At 44.6% G+C, this 19,171-nt stretch overlaps 1 protein-coding gene across 1 annotated transcript in view; it reads right to left on the bottom strand.

The window, feature by feature from the left end:
• Positions 1 to 19,171, bottom strand: part of IL23R (interleukin 23 receptor) — a 44,793-nt gene that overhangs the window by 20,659 nt on the left and 4,963 nt on the right. The window contains exons 2-7 of the mRNA XM_034780060.1: positions 17,954 to 18,055; positions 15,151 to 15,447; positions 12,307 to 12,430; positions 6,349 to 6,509; positions 5,534 to 5,679; positions 3,621 to 3,780 (exon numbers count right to left, since the gene is read on the bottom strand). Of these exons, the coding sequence (XP_034635951.1) occupies positions 3,621 to 3,780; positions 5,534 to 5,679; positions 6,349 to 6,509; positions 12,307 to 12,430; positions 15,151 to 15,447; positions 17,954 to 18,011 (946 nt within the window). The 5' untranslated portion in view covers positions 18,012 to 18,055. The remainder of the gene's footprint in view (positions 1 to 3,620; positions 3,781 to 5,533; positions 5,680 to 6,348; positions 6,510 to 12,306; positions 12,431 to 15,150; positions 15,448 to 17,953; positions 18,056 to 19,171) is intronic.

Here is a 19,171-nt window from a genome sequence, read left to right on the forward strand (position 1 = left end):
AAGTTTCAGAGTAGCAGCCGTGTTAGTCTGTATCCGCAAAAAGAAGAACAGGAGTACTTGTGGCACCTTAGAGACTAACAAATTTATTAGAGCATAAGCTTTCGTGGACTACAGCCCACTTCTTCGGATGCATATGGGCTGTTATGCATCCGAAGAAGTGGGCTGTAGTCCACGAAAGCTTATGCTCTAATAAATTTGTTAGTCTCTAAGGTGCCACAAGTACTCCTGTTCTTCTTTTTAATGTTATATATGCCATCATGTGCCAGCAATGCCCCTCTGCCATGTACATTGGCCAAACTGGAGTCTCCACATAAAAGAATAAATGGACACAAATCAGACATTGGGAATGGTAATATACAAAAGCCAGTAGGAGAACACTTCAATTTCCCTGGACATTCAATAACAGATTTAAAAGTAGCCATTCTTCAACAAAAAAAACCCCATCAAAAATAGACTTCAAAGAGAAACTGCAGAGCTACAATTCATCTGCAAACTTAAGACCATTAATCTGGGTTTGAACAGCGACTGGGAGTGGCTGACTCACTACAAAAGCCATTTTCCCTCTCTTGGTATTGCTGCCACCTCATCAATTATTGGGAGCGAACCACATCCACCCTGACTGAATTGGCCTTGTCAACACTGGTTCTCCACTTGTAAGGTAACTTCCTCCTCTTCATGTGCCAGTATCTCTATTCCTGTATCTGTAATTTTCACTCCATGCATCTGAAGAAGTGGTTTTTTTACCCATGAAAGCTTATGCCCAAATAAATCTGTTAGTCGTCAAAGAGGAGGTTGCAGTCCTGGAGCGAGAGGGACCACAGGGTGAGACAAAGTGGGTGAAGACAAAATATCCCATTTCCCCTTTTGAGAGAGAAGGTTGTGAGGCTGTAATGTTCCAACAGCCTCTGCTTTCTCCTGAACTCCACCTCCACTTTGGCCACATAAGATATCCTGTAACGTTCTTGTTTAAAAACAAACAAACCCTGTGACTGCATTATTAAAACAGAATCTCGAATGCCCTAATCAACAGGGGTAGAGGCCGAGCAGCCATCACATCAATGTCTGGGGCTCGAATCACGACTGTTCAAGGAAGAGTTGAGAAGTTTGCTCCTATAACAGCCCATGATAAATCACCTCTAGATGGAAGCAGAAATCAACCGGCAAGTTTTCTGGCTACTGACAATGTCATACCCAGAATTAGCCAGCAGAGGGCACCAGCAAAACAGTACCATGAGACCACTTCTTGCCTAGATGTGCCGTTAACTCTATTTGCCCATCAATTTCTGGGGTGTTTGCTTATGGAGGTATTTAACGTTAATCTTTTTCTGTATCTATAGGAGACTAGAGCCCTGAGTATGTAGTTTCCATGATTCAGTCAGGCTGGGGAAAAAATTAATTTGACTGGCCTTATAATTGCCAACGTGGCGGTACAACTGCCCAACAGGCATACAGTACCTGGCACAATAATACCTAGAGCTTTTCCTCTAGAAAACACTTTGCAAACAGTCTTTACAGCTGCTCACATGTGGGAAGTGACTGGAGTGTAAGTGTTTGCAGGATTGGGGGGTTAACTTGTAATTCGGTTCAGAATCAAGTGGCACTCTGCATGACAGCAGAGCGCATAGAATGACTGAATAATCCAACTGTACATAAGAATCGGATCAAATTAATTATGCTGTTGATATACCAAGAAATAGCCCTCTGCTCTACTTTCAAAGATGAGACACACGGCAACTAGATAAGAAACATAGTGCCTTTATGACAAGTGTGTGAGTTCTACCATGGGTCATATATCGTCCCTGGATGGAAGTACTCCTGGTATCTTTGAAAACCTATATCCACTAATGAGATGCTAATCCAGGGCCTGATCCAAAGCCTAATGAAGTAAATGGAAAGGTTCCCTTTGACTGCAGTGGCTTTGGCTCAAGCTTTGGATGGTGCGGCTGTATCGTTCCTGCATGTGCCACTGCTGGAAGGCAGTGAGCTAAGGAAAGGTGTCACAGTGCATTGGCCAGGGCTGGTGCCTGCTGCATTAGAGCAGAGGCAGAATGGGTACAATGGCAATTATTTTATTAGCTCAGTTTAAAACATGAGGCAGTAACTGGCGCTGATACTCTGTGCTCAGATCAATGCCTTTCATGTCAAGATCTTTATATACGTTAAGGCTCATAATGCCCCTATGAGGTAGATGAGTATTGTACCCATCTAGCAGGTATGTACACTGAGGCACAGAGAGATTTAAATGATTGCCTAAGTCATTGTCAAAGCCAGGAACACAATTGTGATGTCCTCACTCCAAATCTCCTCCTTTAACCATTAGATATGCTGTCTCCTTTGATTGATGTTGTTTGTAGTGCTGTGGTAGCCATGTTGGCTCCAGGATATTAGAGACACAGTGGATGAGGTAATATCTTGTATTGGATCAACTTCTGTTGGAGAAAGAGGCAAGTTTTTGAGTTACAAATGACCTGAAGAAGAGCTCTGTGTAGTCCAAAAGCTTGTCTCTTTCACCAACAGAAGTTGGCCCAATACAAGATATTACCTCACTCACCTTGTGTCTCCATTGACTGAGTCATTTAAAAAATGGCACTAACTATTCTGATGACATCTATCCTGATTGGTTAAACATCACCAAAAGGTGAAAGCCCAAACATTACAAACGTCAATCTCCTCTTTGCAGATACACTTGTATTTGTATTTTTGCGTGTGTGTTTGAATCCCAGGTGCAAACCTGGGTACCTGCACCTCTAGCTACCTTTACAGTGGACCTTTATTCCCCTATAGCCTGCCAACCAGGAGGAATGAGAAGTGTTTGTAGCAAACGATTGTCACACAGGGCCTGGCTTAAGTGACTATTTTTTACATTTAGTCTGATTAGAAAATCAAACGCTACATTCCTGTTTTACATGGTAAGGGACAAATCCTGGTCTCTTTGTTGGATTAAGGTGGAAGAAGATGTAAGGAGCTTTCTTGATCACCACCATAGTGCAGATGCAGGATTTCTCATCAGTGATTAAGAGCACTAAGAGGTGGGCCCAGCTAACATTCCCATTCCTTGCACCCTGGCCCAAAGGGACTCTGATGAGCCGGCAGGGGTTAGGCATGGCTAGACTTCCAGCTGGCATGCACTGATTAGGGAATCTGAACATAAGAACAGCCATACTGGGTAAGACCAAAGGTCCATCTAACCCAGTATCCTGTCTTCCAACAGTGGCCACTGCCAGGTGCCCCAGAGGGAATGAACAGAACAGGTAATCACCAAGTCGCCATATCGCCCATTCCTAGCTTCTGGCAAACAGAGGCTAGGGACACCATCCCTGCCCATCCTGGCTAATAGCCATTGATGGACCTGTCCTCCATGAATTTATCTAGTTCTTTTTTGTGTATATGTACATATGTACATATATATAATCTGCTGCTCCCATAAGGTACACCTGACAGTGTACTGATCCCACATGTTCCAATAGCAGGGTAACTAGAAGCCCACACCATTCCACTCCCTTTGACAATTGCCCCAGAAAAAGGGGTGATCTCATTCAAAGTTTTTAAAAAATAAGAAAAAGTGATGCATGACAGCAGGAGATGGAGCAATCCCCTTGTAAGCCTGGGTGTGAACTCACCTGCTTCTGGGGTTGTATAAATAAAGGGCGCACTCCATCCACTCCAATAGCTTTTGGCAAGAATTAATCGGCATCTCACTTGAAACTCATACTCTGTGTTCGACTCCAGGCTGTACTCTGTGTGTGGCCCTCTTGTCACATTTATGTCCCATTCTTTCATCTAAAATTGACAAACAATATAACTTTCCAAGCTGTACTAACTAGCCTCATGAAATTAGACATCCTTTCAACAACATGTACTGGAACTATTAATGATGCTATAACAATGCCTGCCCAAGTGCCCTAGCCCTGAGGGAGTAGGCACCTGCCTCCCCAGAGCTCCTAGGAGTGCAGGATCAGTGTGGGCACTGCCCCGTGCCCAGGGCCGGCACTTCCACTCGGCAACCCTAGGCGGTCGCCTAGGGCGGCAGATTTTGGGGAGCGGCATTTTGCCATCCTTGGTGGCAATTCGGCGGCGGGGGTCTTTCCGCTCCACGTCTTCAGGGCGCTTCGGCGGCGGGTCCTTCACTTGCTCCGGGACCCGCCGCCGAAGTGCCCCGAAGACGTGGAGCGGAAGGACCCCCACCGCCGAATGCTCTGAGGAGGAGCGCTGCTGCCTAGGGCGGCAAAAATCCTGGCGCCGCTCCTGACCATGCCTTAGCCTAGGGCTGTGTTCGTGGCTAGCTCCTCATGCCAATGTGGAGGGGGGTGTGGCCATGGCCCTGCCTCCTCCTTATCTGTACTGGCCGGGTTTGCACCTCTGGGGGTGTCAGGAGGAAGCAGTGCTCCCCCAAATGGAGGGATTGGGATTGTGCCCTGTCCTTCTGGCAGGGTGTGAGGGGTGGAGGAAATTCTCCACATAGGCCCTTTTGCTCAGTCAATCAGGAGCGGGGCACAATTGAGTCCTAAGCAGCTGATGTTAAATCGACCTACAAAAGCAGCCTCATCTCTTAGGGATTTTCTGCATGGGACATTATACCAGTCTGATGGTGTGAATTTCATCCGCAATAGTTATAGTGGTATAACTCCCCTGGTGGACACTCTTATTCTGGTATGAGTGGCTTTTCTAGCTCAGTTTGTCACTTTGGAAGTGACTTAAATTAAACTGTAGCACTGGGAAATATCTTGAATATTGCGTTAATTTTCTTTTGCGTAGTATAGGGTTTATCTAAAGAATTCTGCAAGTACAGCGGTAAATTATTTTGAGTTACAAAGCAATGCAAGTCTGCATGCGGCAGTGAGTGGGTGTTACTGAATAGCTCAGTTGGAGCCTCTCCCTTCCAAATCACCGGTTTGAATCCAGCCTATGTCACAAATGCCCTAATGTTGTTAGACTCTCAAACAGCCATGAGATTACTATGTGAAGTGACTAGGTAGTCTCAGTCCAGGTATGAGTGGACAAGTCCACCGCATAAAACCAACATCACTAATTGACTCCTGATAGGCGTTTCAGTGGAAAAGCTTAGAGTAACCCTCAGAGGAGATGTCTCCAGGTTGGGTTTGATGCACACAGATAGGAGAGTGCAAAGAAGCTTGCACTGTCCTGCTACTGCTGTACCTGTCTGAATAAACAGAAGACTTCGGTCTCCAGGATTAGTAGCCTTTCACCTTTCACAAGAATTTAGTTCATTTTAAAATGTTTTAAAAACAACCCCCCAAATACCCTTGTCGTTATGGTGCTATTATGTCCGTAGGGAGTATATGCAATCGCTTGCAAATCCTTGTTTCGTAGACGTTCTCCTCTCCTTACTTGAATACAGCAAATGACTGCATGAAAAACCAGATACCAGAGAACTGGTATCAATAACCTAGCCCAGCGATCTTTCACGCAGGGCCCAATCCTGCTCCCACTGAAGGTAGTGGGAGTTTTCCCATTGAAGTCAATGGGAACAGCAGCAGGCCCATGTTATGTAGTTGAGAAAGGGTTGCCTCACATGCCAAGTTTGGTCTGCCAGTGCTTTGTATCTCTCTTCACAATAAACGTTCTCCATGGATGTTTGCTTTTTCCAGTGGAGTATGGTTCTCGGTGCTGAACTGTCTGTAGTTTCAACATTGGTGATAACCGGTGTGGCTGGTATCACTAGAAGAGAGACAAAAGAATGGTGAATCTATTCTGAGCCCATGAAGAAAATGGTGCCAGTCTATCACGGTTAGGCTCTGCTACAATGATTTTTTAATATACTTTACTACAGAAGACATCTGTTCTCTCCTGAGAAAAATGTATCTTGATTTTTCAGTTTAACCTGTTAAAAAGCCCCATCAGAGAACAATTGCTGGACAATTTTACTGTCAGTTAAAGATAACTTCCCATTAATCAGTTTTATACTTTCATTAATGTATGCTGGGAATTTAATGTTGGAACTAATAGACGGGCAGCATGAGACTTGCTAATTGAAACGTACTACCAAATCACAGGCTCTGTGAGCCTCAATGTCAAATCCAGCACATCACAAAAAACTAAGGAGAGAGCATAGTGACCAGTGAAAGAATATTTATGGAAAATACTACAGACCAATTTGAAAAGAACAAATAAGAGAGGGCCATAAGACAGTGTATCGAAATGTACATCAGCAGCTATTTCCCTAATGTTAAATAGTACTCAACGTGTAATTTGTCACCAATGTTCTCAGAAAACTTCAGTACTGCACATCCATCTAGATGTAGATTTTATCACTTTGGTTAGGGTTTTTTTTAGTTCATACATATTACAACCTGCCTTCAAAGCCATTATTGAGTTACCATATATTACCTAAATCCTCAACGTTAACTTGCAGATGATCCGAATGTGCTGTGCCTAGGTCATTTTTGGCTTGGACCCAAATAGAATACAGTTTGCCTCCTTGTAATTTGCTCAATGAAATGTTGATTGCTGCATTCGAAGGAAATGCTTTCTCCTCACCTGTCTGTAAACTAAAAAAGCAAAAAGCACCGGGGTAAATTCTGGGCCCCATTCAAGTCAATGGGAATTTTGTCATTGACTTCAATGAAGCGAGGAAACAAACAGCACAAAAGCCAGTTTAAACCAATATAATTTAAAAACAAAAATCCCTGAGAATGGGGATGGTAGGGCCACCACATGGTTACAACAGTTTTGTCAGTCTTATCTCCTGCAGCAAATGCAGCCCAGCAACTTATTTAAGATTAGTGGTATGATAATAAGTTAATCCTCCTGCACTGTGGCAGTCTCCTGCATCCCTAAACAACCCACAATTGGTCATCCAGACCTAATAGGATGACTGTCGGCCTAGTGATGCCACCTCTTTCCTTAGCAATATATACCATTGCCAAATTGATGCTGATGTAATAACGGCTTTTCCTACTACTTCATTGCATCATAATCCCATTATTTCTCATTTTGCCATCCATGTCCAGAATTCTAAACAAAAAGAAAGATGGTGATTTCTCATTCACAGGATATTTTTTGTGAATCGTTGTACGGACCGTGTTGTTTTTTCTGAATAAATTAGAATCTGGTGTATTCACTTTTTGTGGATTGTGACAGACCCAGACCAGTGGGGTACAGGAGTCTGGTAGAGGGCAAATATACTGGTCACTGGATGAGTAGTTTTCTGTTCCCTGAGTGACCAGAGCAGGGGCTGCACTAGAGTAATCAGGAACCTGCTAGAACCAGTTAAGGCAGGCAGGCTAATTAGGACACCTGGAGCCAATTAAGAAGAAGCTGCTAGAATCAATTAAGGCAGACTAATCAGGGCACCTGGGTTTTAAAAGGAGCTAGCTTCAGTTTGTGGTGCGAGTGTGAGGAGCTGGGAGCAAGAGGTGCAAGGAGCTGAGAGTGAGAGGGTGTGCTGCTGGAGGACTGAGGAGCACAAGTGTTATCAGACACCAGGAGGAAGGTCCAGTGGTGAGAATAAGGAAGGTGTTTGGAGGAGGCCATGGGGAAGTAACCCAGGGAGTTGTAGCGGTCATGCAGCTGTTACGGGAGGCACTCTAGACAGCTGCAGTCCATAGGGTCCTCGGCTGGAACCCGGAGTAGAGGGCGGGCCTGGATTCCACCCAAACCTCCCAATTGACCTGGACTGTGGGTTCTTCCAGAGGGGAAGGTCTCTGGGCTGTTCCCCAACCCACGTGGTGAATCTCTGAGGCAAGAAAATCCGCCAATAAGCGCAGGACCCACCAAGATAGAGGAGGAACTTTGTCACATTGGTGCCAACAGTGGGATCTTGGGGTGCACAGCGCGGTGGAAGAAGGAGGGTGATTAAAAAAAAAACAACAACAAACAAACAAACAAAAAAGGGAGTTTTTTTTTTTTTTTTACCACAATGGATGACATAGTGCGGGCACTGATACAAGCGAGGACACAGAGTGTAGAAAATTGTGTCTGCTGCTGGTGCATATGTATTCTCTCTGCTTTGGATGCACAGAGATGATGGAGTGCTGTGCTGGAGGAAGGAGGGCACAAGAGACATAACAGGCAGGCAGGAGAAAAGGTGAGAGGGAATAACAGAAAGCAGCAGGAGCTGCAGGGAGAGAGAGGAGGAGGAGCCTCTTATTTACCTCTCTAGCACCCCCAGGAGCCTGGACTGATTAACACCAGCTTCTCAGGGAGCTTCCTGTTTCCTGCTGCCTCCCTGAACCCACTTGAGGAGAACAGGCAGTCGGCTGAAGAAGTAGGAGCCAGTTAGGCCCTTAAGATGCGGATATCTTCCCTCACTCAGGCCCTGCTACCAGCCTGCTTATTTGTCCCCTTCAATTGAGTGTTGAGAGCCACTATAGCTGGCACAGAACAGCAGTCATGAGTGAAAGAAGAAAACGCCCCTCTGGGGCAGCATTCAGAAAAAGAAAGAAAGCAAAGGAAGCTTTTCTATTTAAGTAGGAAGGCGCTCTCCTGAGATACATAGACACAAATGTTCACGGTGAGCCTTCCAGCCCCATTGAGAATGTGAGTGGTGAGGAGATGCCTGATCTTCCAGTTAGTCGGAGTGCAGGTGACCTGGCAGCTACTGCAGTATCCATATCTCCATCTCAAATGGATGTAACCATGCACAGTCCTGAAGAAAAGTGTAGATCAGAAAAGAGTGTGGTGGAGGCACAAGAAACAGCTGCTGCTGAGTTTAGTTCCTTAAGTCTAGATGATCCAGGACTGTGGACCCACTTCAGCAGTAGCCTGAGGGACTTCCTTGTACTGCATGGACCACAGCAAGTGAAAAACTTCATGTTCCCCAAAGACAATGAAAATAGAAGTTTCCATCCAACACATTACTGGCGTGAAATCCTCAATGGTGACAAAGTGGAGAGGCCGTGGCTTACGTACTCAAAAACCCAGAATGCTGCATAGTGTTTTTGTTGCAAACTCTTCCAGTCTAATGTTCCAGCCACATTGGGTTCTACAGGAACAAAGGACTGGAAAAATCTGGCTAGAAATCTGGCATGCCATGAGCAGGGAGCAAATCACCAGAGAGCATTCCATAGGTGGAAAGAACTTGAGATGAGACTAAGGTTAAAGGCCACCACAGATGATCAGCATCAAGAGAAGATTGCATCAGCGTCTCTTTACTGGCAAAATGTTCTGAAAAGGCTCATTGCCATTGTGAGAATGCTTGCTACCCAAAACCTAGCACCGTGTGGCACTTCAGATCAGCTGTATGTGCCAAACAATGGAAACTTCCTTAAAATTGTGGAGCTGATGACTGAGTTTGATGCTGTACTCCAGGAGCAAGAAATGTACACACACCACTACCTCGGAAAAACAATTCAAAATGAGATCATACAGTTACTGGCAACAAAAGTCAAACAGAAGATTGTGGCAGATCTGAAGTCAGCAAGATATTATTCTGTTATTCTGGACTGCACACCTGACTTCAGCCATACGGAACAAATGACTTTAATGGAGCATTTTGTAACAACAACAGAACCTAGTGAAAATGTCCCTGCAATGGTGACTGTCAGAGCATTTTCTAGAATTTATTGACATTGATGATACTACGAGAGCTGGTTTGACAAATGTGCTTCTTAAAAAGCTGGAAGATACAGGAATTGCGATAGCTGACATGAGAGGTCAGGGCTACAATAATGGTGCCAACATGAGAGGAAAGAACAGAGGAGTGCAGACACAGATCCAAGAGTTAAACCCTCGAGCTTTTTTTGTCCCATTGAACTTGGTGTTCAGTGATGCAGCATCAGCTTCTAGTGAGGCTGCTGAATTTTTTAATGTAATTCAAAGCATCTATGTATTTTTCTCTGCATCAACTCATCGATGGCAAATTTTGAAGCAACATCTGGGAACATCCTCTCTGACATTGAAACCGCTGAGTGCCACATGATGGGAAAGTCGAGTGGAGGCAATAAAGCCTATCAAACACCAAATTGGGAAGATAGATGATGCCAGAGTTGCCATTATGGAGGATAATGCTATGACAGGAACTGTTCGTGGGAGAACAGTGGCAGAGGGAAATGGAATCACCAGAAACATACATAACTTCAAATTTCTGTGTGGCTGAGTGTTGTGGCATGACATACTGTTTGAAATAAATGTTGTAAGCAAGAAACTCCAAGGTGTTGACCTTGCTATATCTGGAGCAATGGAACAACAGGACAAAGGAAAGTCATACCTACAGTCTTACTGGTCAGATGAGGGATTTCAAAACGTTCTGAAGAGTGCACAGAAGTTGGCAGAGGAACTTCATGCTGAAGCTATTTTCCCACACATTCAAGAATACAAGAGTCACTGAAGAAGATATTTTGATTATGAGGCACAGGATAATCCCATGAGAGACCCCAAACAACAATTCAAAGTTGAATTCTTTAACCAGGTGCTAGATTGTGCAATACAGTCTATTGAGGAACGTTTCATGCAGTTCAAGGAACACAGCAGTATATTAGGGATGTTGTATGATATTCCAAAACTCCTCACTATACCTGAAGAAGACCTACAACAGTAATGATGACATGCGCGATATTGATGCAAGTGATTTAGGTGATAAACTGAAAGCCCTTTCAAGATACATTTCAGCAGGATCAACTAGGGTAACCAGACATCCCGATAATGATCTCTGGTCGGGACGCAATTTGTCCTGATTTTCGTTTTTTTTTTTTTGCTCTGCTGGCAGACCCCCCTGCTCTGGTGTCCCGATATTTTGTTCCTCTCATCTGGTCACCCTAGGATCAACTCCAAAGGCTGTTCTGGAATATATGTACACAAATAAGATGAGCACCCTCTTTCCAAATGCTTTTGTTGCTCTGCGCATACTTCTAACATTTCCTGTAACAGTTGCCAGTGGAGAACGCAGCTTCTCCAAGCTAAAGTTAATAAAAACACATCTACGCTCCACAATGACACAGGAGAGGCTGGTCGGCCTTGAAACCATCTCAATAGAGCATGAGCTGGCCCAGACTGTGGACCTTCAGGAAGCAGTTCAAATCTTTGCAACCAAGAAGGCACGGAAGGCACCACTTTGATTATTCAAACAGATAAAAATGCCAGTGTTTACTATGCAGACAAAAAAAGTTACATTTGCCGTTCAGGCATTTGAAAGTTAAGTGTTACTTAAAATTTTTGAACAAGGCATTTTAAGTTGTTAGTTCTCCTTTATTGGGGTACGTAACAGAGCAGTACCATGAGAGGAGTAGAACAGTAGAAGGCAGGATTGAGACCTTTCAAAGTTTGGGCCCAATCGAGGGGGCATGGGGGCGCAGGTGCTTGGGGTGGCCAATGGAAAGGAGCGGCACGTCTGGCTCTTTGGCGGCACTTCGGCGGCAGGTCCTTCCCTCCAAGAGGGACTGAAGGACCCGCCGCCGAATTGCCGCCGAAGAATGAAGCAGCGGTGGTAGAAGTGTTGATCGCGGCATTTCCGCCCCCCTCCCCCCCGGCAGCTTGGAGTGGCAAAAATGCTGGAGCCGGTCTTGTGGGGGCGTCATTTGATCTCCCTGCCTTAGGTGCCAGAATGTTGTGGGCCAGCCCTGTAAATAGCACTGATTAGACAAATAATTACAACACTGTGTGGAAACCTAGGTCTTAAAAGATTTAAATCCTAAATACCACCTCATTTGCGTTAAGTGAGAGCTAGGCATGTACACTTGGGAGATCACCTGAAGAGATCTGTAAGGCGGTGTTCTAGAAAGTGTAAGTAGGACACTCTGTCTTTCCAGTCATCAAAACTAGAGCATTTGTATAATCGTGCTTGGCTTGTGGCTGCTGTTACTCCGACCACATATGTTTAGACCGCATAGTCATACTGGTACTTCAGGTTACAAGAGCTCCCCAGTCTTAACCATTGCCACCAATTAACCTAGTTTGTTCTGGTGTTTTCTTTCCATACCATTAGCACCTTTACCACAAAGCACACTAGCAAGTGAGAATCACCAGTGAGAGCATAGAATATCAGGGTTGGAAGGTACCTCAGGAGTTTCATCTAGTCCAACCCCCTGCTCAAAGCAGGACTAATCCCCAGACCAATTTTTGCCCCAGATTCCTAAATAGCCCCCTCAAGGATTGAATTTACAACCCTGAGTTTAGCAGGCCAGTGCTCAAACCACGGAGCTATCCCTCCCCTCATTAGTGTGTAAGGCAGTGGTTCCCAAACTGGGGTTCACAAACCACTGAGCTATCCCCTCCCTCCCCCTCCAATCCTCTTGGTCTTATTCCTTTCAAATGCTCAGAGCCACATTCTAAGCCATGCAGAGAGCCTCTACTTCAATTGTTCTTGGTTTTCAACTAAACACAGCAAGAAGCTGTCCTGGCAGGACTTACCTCTTCAGGTAGAGAATGTAATTAGTACTTATGTAGGTGTACTTCCCTGCGTCCCAAGCACAAGTCAGGTGGTCTGAATGTTCATAAATGACACAAGTTAAATTGGTTGGACTGTCCGGTGGATCTACAAAGAGAGATTATATGCAAATGTATGTTAGTTCAGTAGTTAATGGGCAGCTCATCCAATGACTGAACATTTAGACATTTGAAACTAATGTCCTGTAGAACCTAAACATAGGGGTCTATATCTTTGAACAGAAGTTACGAAGACGTGCTGCATTTTACCCTTTTTTTGTACCAGAATCAGATGATTGTGTTATTCTGTGGCTTTCCATAGTGGGTTTTAGCTGAGATTTTAAAGTACTCCACTAGTATTCATTAAATTAATCTTCCACTGGGCTGGGATGCTGGAACTCATTGTCCCAAGGATGGAGCTTGCAGGCTGCAGATTCCTGGCACCTCTGCAATTCACTCTGCCAGAAACACACTTAAAACGTGAACCTGACCCCATTAGAAAATCTTACTAGACACCTCCCATTGCCCAAGCTAATGACGAACTGTCCAACTGAACTATGAAATCCAGGGCCTTAGCTGACAGTCCAGAGATCCTTCGCTCAGTCTTAAAGCTACAGGCACCAGGGAAATGTAGTGTGTTTGCTCCTCTAATTTAGAATGTTAATGAGCCAGTTTAAGCCATGTCAGTGTGTGGCCAGATACCACGTGGATGGGCATCTTGGCATTTCTTTGTTACAAAGATTTATCACCTCTGTGGGGTAGATCAGTATTATTTTACAGATGGGTACAGTGAGAAAGGTAGGCATGAAGGTGGGGGACAGCCTGTCAAATGCTCCTAGGCGGTGGCCAAGGATCTGAAAGCAAAGACTGCCCAAACTCTATTAATCCCAGGCCAGATGTGTGACTTCCAGCACACTCAAGCACACTGTTGGTAAATCTGGCTGTACTGCTATCTTACGGCAGCTCTCCTGCCAGCAGAAGTGTTCATGTGGCTGCTGTAGTGAGGGGCTCTGGAGTGGGGAGAGGGATTTAATGTTACACTGAACAGTGTTAACTTTTGCAGCCATGTCTGCATAAAATGCACAGATTTGGAAAGGAAACCATCTGATTCCCAACTCCTTCCACACTCTGGCTGCCCCATCTTTCTCCTCTCAACTCCACATGTCAGGGTATCCATGATAATGATTATGTAGAAGGAAGTAAACCATGGCACATCAGTTTGCCTCTCTGTGCCTCAGTTTTCCTATACATAAAATGGGGATAATGGTAGTGACCACCTAGTAAAGTAAAGTGCTTTGAAATCTACCCCTGAAGACTGCTGTATAAGCATTAGGTGGTGTTATAGCCTGTAATGATGCACAAAGTCACTTCTGTTACTTGACTCAGGGAGTTCAATAGCTCCTTGCCATTTTGGCAAACACATGACAGTGATAGGAGAAGGATAGTTTCAGTGTCACATCCAGATACAGTAACTCCTGGCTTAACGTTGTAGTTACGTTCCTGAAAAATGGGACTTTAAGCGAAACGATGTTAAGCGAATCCAATTTCCCCATAAGAATTAATGTAAATGGGGGGGTTAGGTTCCAAGGAAGTTTTTTTTCACCAGACAAAAACTATATATTATATAGATATACACACAGCATACGTTTTAAACAAACAATTTAATACTGTTCACAGCTATGATGATTGTGAAGCTTGGTTGAGGTGGTGAAGTTAGAGGGTGGAAGAGGGAGGGATATTTCCCAGGGAATGCCTTGCTGCTAAATGATGAACTAGTAATCGGCTGAGCCCTCAAGGGTTAACACAATGTAGCCTCTCACACAAGGCAGCACGAACACAAGGGAGGGGAGAAGCATAGCAGACAGAGACAGACACACACCTTGTGTGTGCGAGAGAAAGATGCACACTGCCCCTTTAAGTAAGCTGACCCACTCTTAAATACATTGTCTTTTTAAGTGGATCAGGAAGTTGAGACAGCAGCTGCTGCCCCAAGCACTCTCTGTCTCTCTCCGTCTGTGTCCCCCTCCCTGCTCTATATGGAGAAGGGGTAAGCGGGGTGCAGGAGCAGGGGGGAGGGGGACACCCTGACAGTCCCCCTTTCTCCCTGCACAGCAAGCAGGAGTCTCTGGGAGCAGCTCCAAGGCAGAGGGCAGGAGCAGCACATGGCAGTGTGGGGAGGGACAGCTGAACTGCCGGCAATTGGTAGCCTGCTGGGCTGCTGCAGCACAGGGAACTTAGGGGAGCTGCCCGTTCACCCTGGTTCCAAGCCCCCAGCAGCTAGCTGCAACGGGCTGCTCTTCCTGCAAGCAGTGGACAAAGCAGGCAGCTGCCAAACGACTTAGAAGGGAGCATCGCACAACTTTAAACGAGCATGTTCCCTAATTGATCAGCAGCGAAACAACATGAACAGGGACGACCTTAAGTGAGGAGTTACTGTACCTGTACACAGCCACCTGACAGAACATGCACTGACGTTGCTATTAATGATGCATATCAGCTGACTCCAGTTACAACATAACTTGCTGGTTAACTACAATCTAGGTTTAATTACTAATAAGACCCCAAACCCTTTATTGTTAAATAAATAAAATAAAAATGGAAGTTTCATTTTTCAACTGGAAAAAATACCAGCACTGCTTTTGTGTGATTTTTTTTTTTTTGGGGTGCGGCATCTAAAAACATTAAAAGATTTAATACTGTAAATCTGAAAATAGTATTTGGGGGGCTGCAGGCTAACACTGTCTAGGAAGGAATAACAGTTTATACCATCTTAAATGGGATGAAATAGAATTAGTGGAAAAACCATCATTCATACAGCAAATTACTTACGTCCTGCAAAAAATTGTGTTCCACATACTATCATATCTGCAGCTTTGCTGGGACACTTGGCATAACATAGGACAATGGAATATGGTTTTCTGAAATCATGAAGCTGAAGTTGCACTGTAGTTTTGTTTATTGTTGTTAATAATTTGTCTTCTATATGAGTATTATTTAGCATCATGTATAACTTTGCCATTTGACAGTTTACCGTAGAGTGGCAATTTATAGAAATGTTCAAACCCATCTGAATGACTGGAGCTGGCTCTATCCACACGTATCCAGAGCAGTGAACGTTTGAGACTCCTGTGAAAGCATAAATTGATTAAAATAAGGCTCTGATTGCTTATTTAAATAGAAGAAGCTAATGTTTCAGTTATACAGCATATTTGGCTGCACTTCTTTTTGACTAGTCAAATGATTCTAGTGGATGCTGCTTAAAACCAGACCTTAATGAACGACGTCAGACCTAAATCCAACAATTGTCCCTGATTTCTGCAGTGCTCTGCATCCGGGAACTTCTATACCAGAGGTCTCAAACATGCGGCCCGCGGAGCTCTTCTCTGCGGCCCGCCAAGCTCCCCCCCCCCCGAGTTATTTTATGTGGCAGCTAAACTCCCTGCTCGCTGCTACCCAATGTTTGGGGCCGGGTCTCTCCCCCGGCCCCGCCTGCCACCCCCATGCATCTTCCCTGAGTGTCCCCTGGGCTCACTTGCCCAGTGCAGTGGGGGGCGGCTTTAACAGAAGTAAATCTAACTAAGTGCGTGTTTTGTCCTTTGAGTGAGGTGCATTACTGTTGGTGGCGCTTAGCACTTTCCAGGAGGGAGGGGGAAGGAGCAGGGAGCCACGCGCTCAGGGGAGAAGGTGGAGGCAGGGGCGGGGCCTCATAGAAGGGGTGGAGTGGGGGCGGGGCCAGGGGCAGCAAGGGGGGGTGACAGTGATGCGGCCCTCGGGCAAATGCACTAGTCCTCATGTGGCCCTTGTGGTCATTTGAGTTTGAGACCCCTGTTCTATACCCACTTCAGGTATAGTTTAAACAATGGAGACATCTACTGATTTTAGTTATGAACCTCCATTGTAAAGCACTTTGAGATCTACTGATGAAAAGCATTATATAGGAGTTAGGTGTTGCTTTTGTTAAAATGAATAAGGCAATCAGTATAATATCCCTTGTATTATTTATTTTGATACTAAATGTTTTACCCTGCACTTGCAGTTTCAGTTTGCCACGGATTTTTGCACTGAGACTGTGTGAGAAATACATATTTAAGAACATAAGATCATAAGAATGGCCATACTGGCAGACCAAAGGTCCATCTAGTCCAGTATCCTGTCTTCCGACAGTGGCCAATGCCAGGTGCCTCAGAGGGAACGAACAGAACAGGTAATCATCAAGTGAACCATCCCCTGTTGCCCATTCCCAGCTTCTGGCAAACAGAGGTTAGGGACACCGTCCCTGCCCATCCTGGCTAATAGCCATTGATGGACCTATCCTCCATTAATTTATCTAGTTCTTTTTTTGAACCCTGTTATAGTCTTGGCCTTCACAACATCCTCTGGCAAAGAGTTCCATAGGTTGACTGTGCGTTCTGTGAAGAAATACTTCCTTTTGTTTGTTTCTATCAAAAGGATCAGCAGTGAAATAGTTTATGATGAAAATTTACAATCTTATGACAATTTGTCATTAGCACCTGATTGGGATTAATGGGTGGTATTTCAGGCTGGGTATTACTTGGCATTCATGTTTAGGGGGATGTGTACTAGATTGCCATCACACTATCGGAGCAGAAATGGAATAGGGGGGAAGGTCTGAAATCATGTCACCATTGAAGTCCATTGAAGTCCATGGGAGTTTTGCCACTGAAGTCAGTGCAGCCAGGATTTTACATGTGGGTGCATGTACACACGCAAAGCTATTGATAGCTAATGAGAGCTTAGAGTTAAGATCACAGTGTCATGCTAAGGGGAAGATTTCGGTGGCCATGGAATCCTGGAGTACAGAAGCCCTGCCTTCCATACCTTCTAAAACAAAGATACTGAATGGAGTAAGGGCAGTACTGGTACTGAGTATGTGGTCTATCATACATCCTGTACTACACTGACAGATTCATTGTGGGCATGAAGCCAAGGTTCCATCTGTGTGGGAGGGGGGGAACATAGTGACTCAATACACACTGTTCTCCCTTCTGCACAGCTCTCGCTGGTACAGGTCATGTGCAGAGATTAAGGGGTGCCTCATCCCCAATGCCCCACATTCTCCTGTGAGGGCACATAGAACCTGGCCCTATGAAATGTCAGTGGTATGCAGTAATAACTCAGATAGAAATCACTTGACTTCACAAATTTCAGATTGTGCTTTAGTAATGACTAGAGGGAGATAACCTTTTATAAACGGATCTGAGCTAAAGCAAATGTAAGTGGATTAAGGCAGCTCCACATTAGAAGCACAAGGGCCCCTTATGATCAGATTACAGCTCTGCACCAGAGATGACAAATTTAGCTTCTGAGTGATATCAGACGTTATCTGTTCTTCCTGGAAAGGTGTGGCTGCATTGAAACCTCTGATTTCTAAGATATGCAATAAAACGAGGCAAATCTGTATGTCTGTAGGTGTCAAACAGTTAATAGAAGCCCCCAAAATAGTTTCTGTTCATCTTATTTCCACTACATTCACTTTATGCTTGGCTGTTTATCAGCTCTGTGTTCCATTATGTTAACTGAAATGGATTGATTTCTCTAAGATACAAAACTATACTAACAATAGTTCCTGAATTCAGCACTAAGAAGTGGTGAGATGGAAGACAGACTATACCTCTGTAAATCCAGCTGAAGAGTATATGGAGTGCCACTGCCACTTTAAATCTAACCATGGCCTGATTGATTCGTGGCCGATGTCAGTGGGAAAGCATGGCCTCTGAAAAAATGAAATTAATATTAGACCTTTCTCACAATAAACAATGCAATGTTGAGACCAGGTTCTAAGACAAAACAAAACTAATAACATGATAGGCCAGTATCAGAACCTCAAATACACAAATGTCATTGGTCCTGCTAGTTCCTGGATCTGTACACACTGCTATAGCTCTGGTCCTACCTCACTGTACCAGACGTACAGAAGGGCCTCAGGCTAGTTTCCACATCCACAGCAGCAAAAATTGAACGTGGGCCACAGTAGGATGAATCTTTAGATGCTGCTAAATACAGTGGACCAAACTCATGACTGGTGCAATTCCATTGAAGTTAATAGAGGTGTGAATTTGGCGAGGCGTTGTTTAGAGCTGGGCAGAGGAGGCAATATTCAGAGATCTGAGTTCCAGGGCTAGGGTTTGCTAGAGAGGAAAGTATACAGAAGCTATAATGTGGAATCTTAGATCTTTAACGGTGAGTACCTAAAGTAGATATGGCCTGATTTTCAGAAGTGAGGACCACCCACAGCTCCTGTTTTTATCTGGCTCCTTTCTGTCAGTTAGAGAACAGGAAAATGACTTGCTGTAAGGTGGAGCCCTTGGTTAATTTGCCTACTGGTTATGACTTTCTTTCTCATTTTTCTATTTCTTTTCTTTATTCTGCTTTGTTTTGAAGATAGACTTTGACTTCTTAAGAAAGATGTCACATCTACCGCAAATTCACTTGAGTACTTTCTACTTAGTACTTTCCTGTGACACTTTCTGGCACGTTCTGATGGTGAAGGGGATTTTTACTCCCAGTAATCTTCAGACACCCACATTCCCTTTGGTAGGGAGACAGTGATTTTTACCCCTCCTACTCCTGACCTATTGTGCAGGTGCCATCAGACTCTAGAAGATTTAGATTAAGCCTCTGAAGTGCCTAGTAATTTTGGGTGTCTCTTAGAACCCAACTTGAAACACCTTTAAAGTGGCCAAAGGGTGGGTACTCGGCACTTTCTCCAAATCAGGCCCCTTTAAAGTAGTCTCAAAGCTGAGTACCCAAATTCACTAGTCACTTTTGAAAATCTTGACCTTAAGCCCCACTGCAACCTGATTGCTCTAGATCAGTTTTCCCCAGACTG

The sequence above is a fragment of the Trachemys scripta genome, chromosome 8 (genome assembly GCF_013100865.1).
Source record: "Trachemys scripta elegans isolate TJP31775 chromosome 8, CAS_Tse_1.0, whole genome shotgun sequence".
Lineage (NCBI taxonomy): Eukaryota > Metazoa > Chordata > Testudines > Emydidae > Trachemys > Trachemys scripta.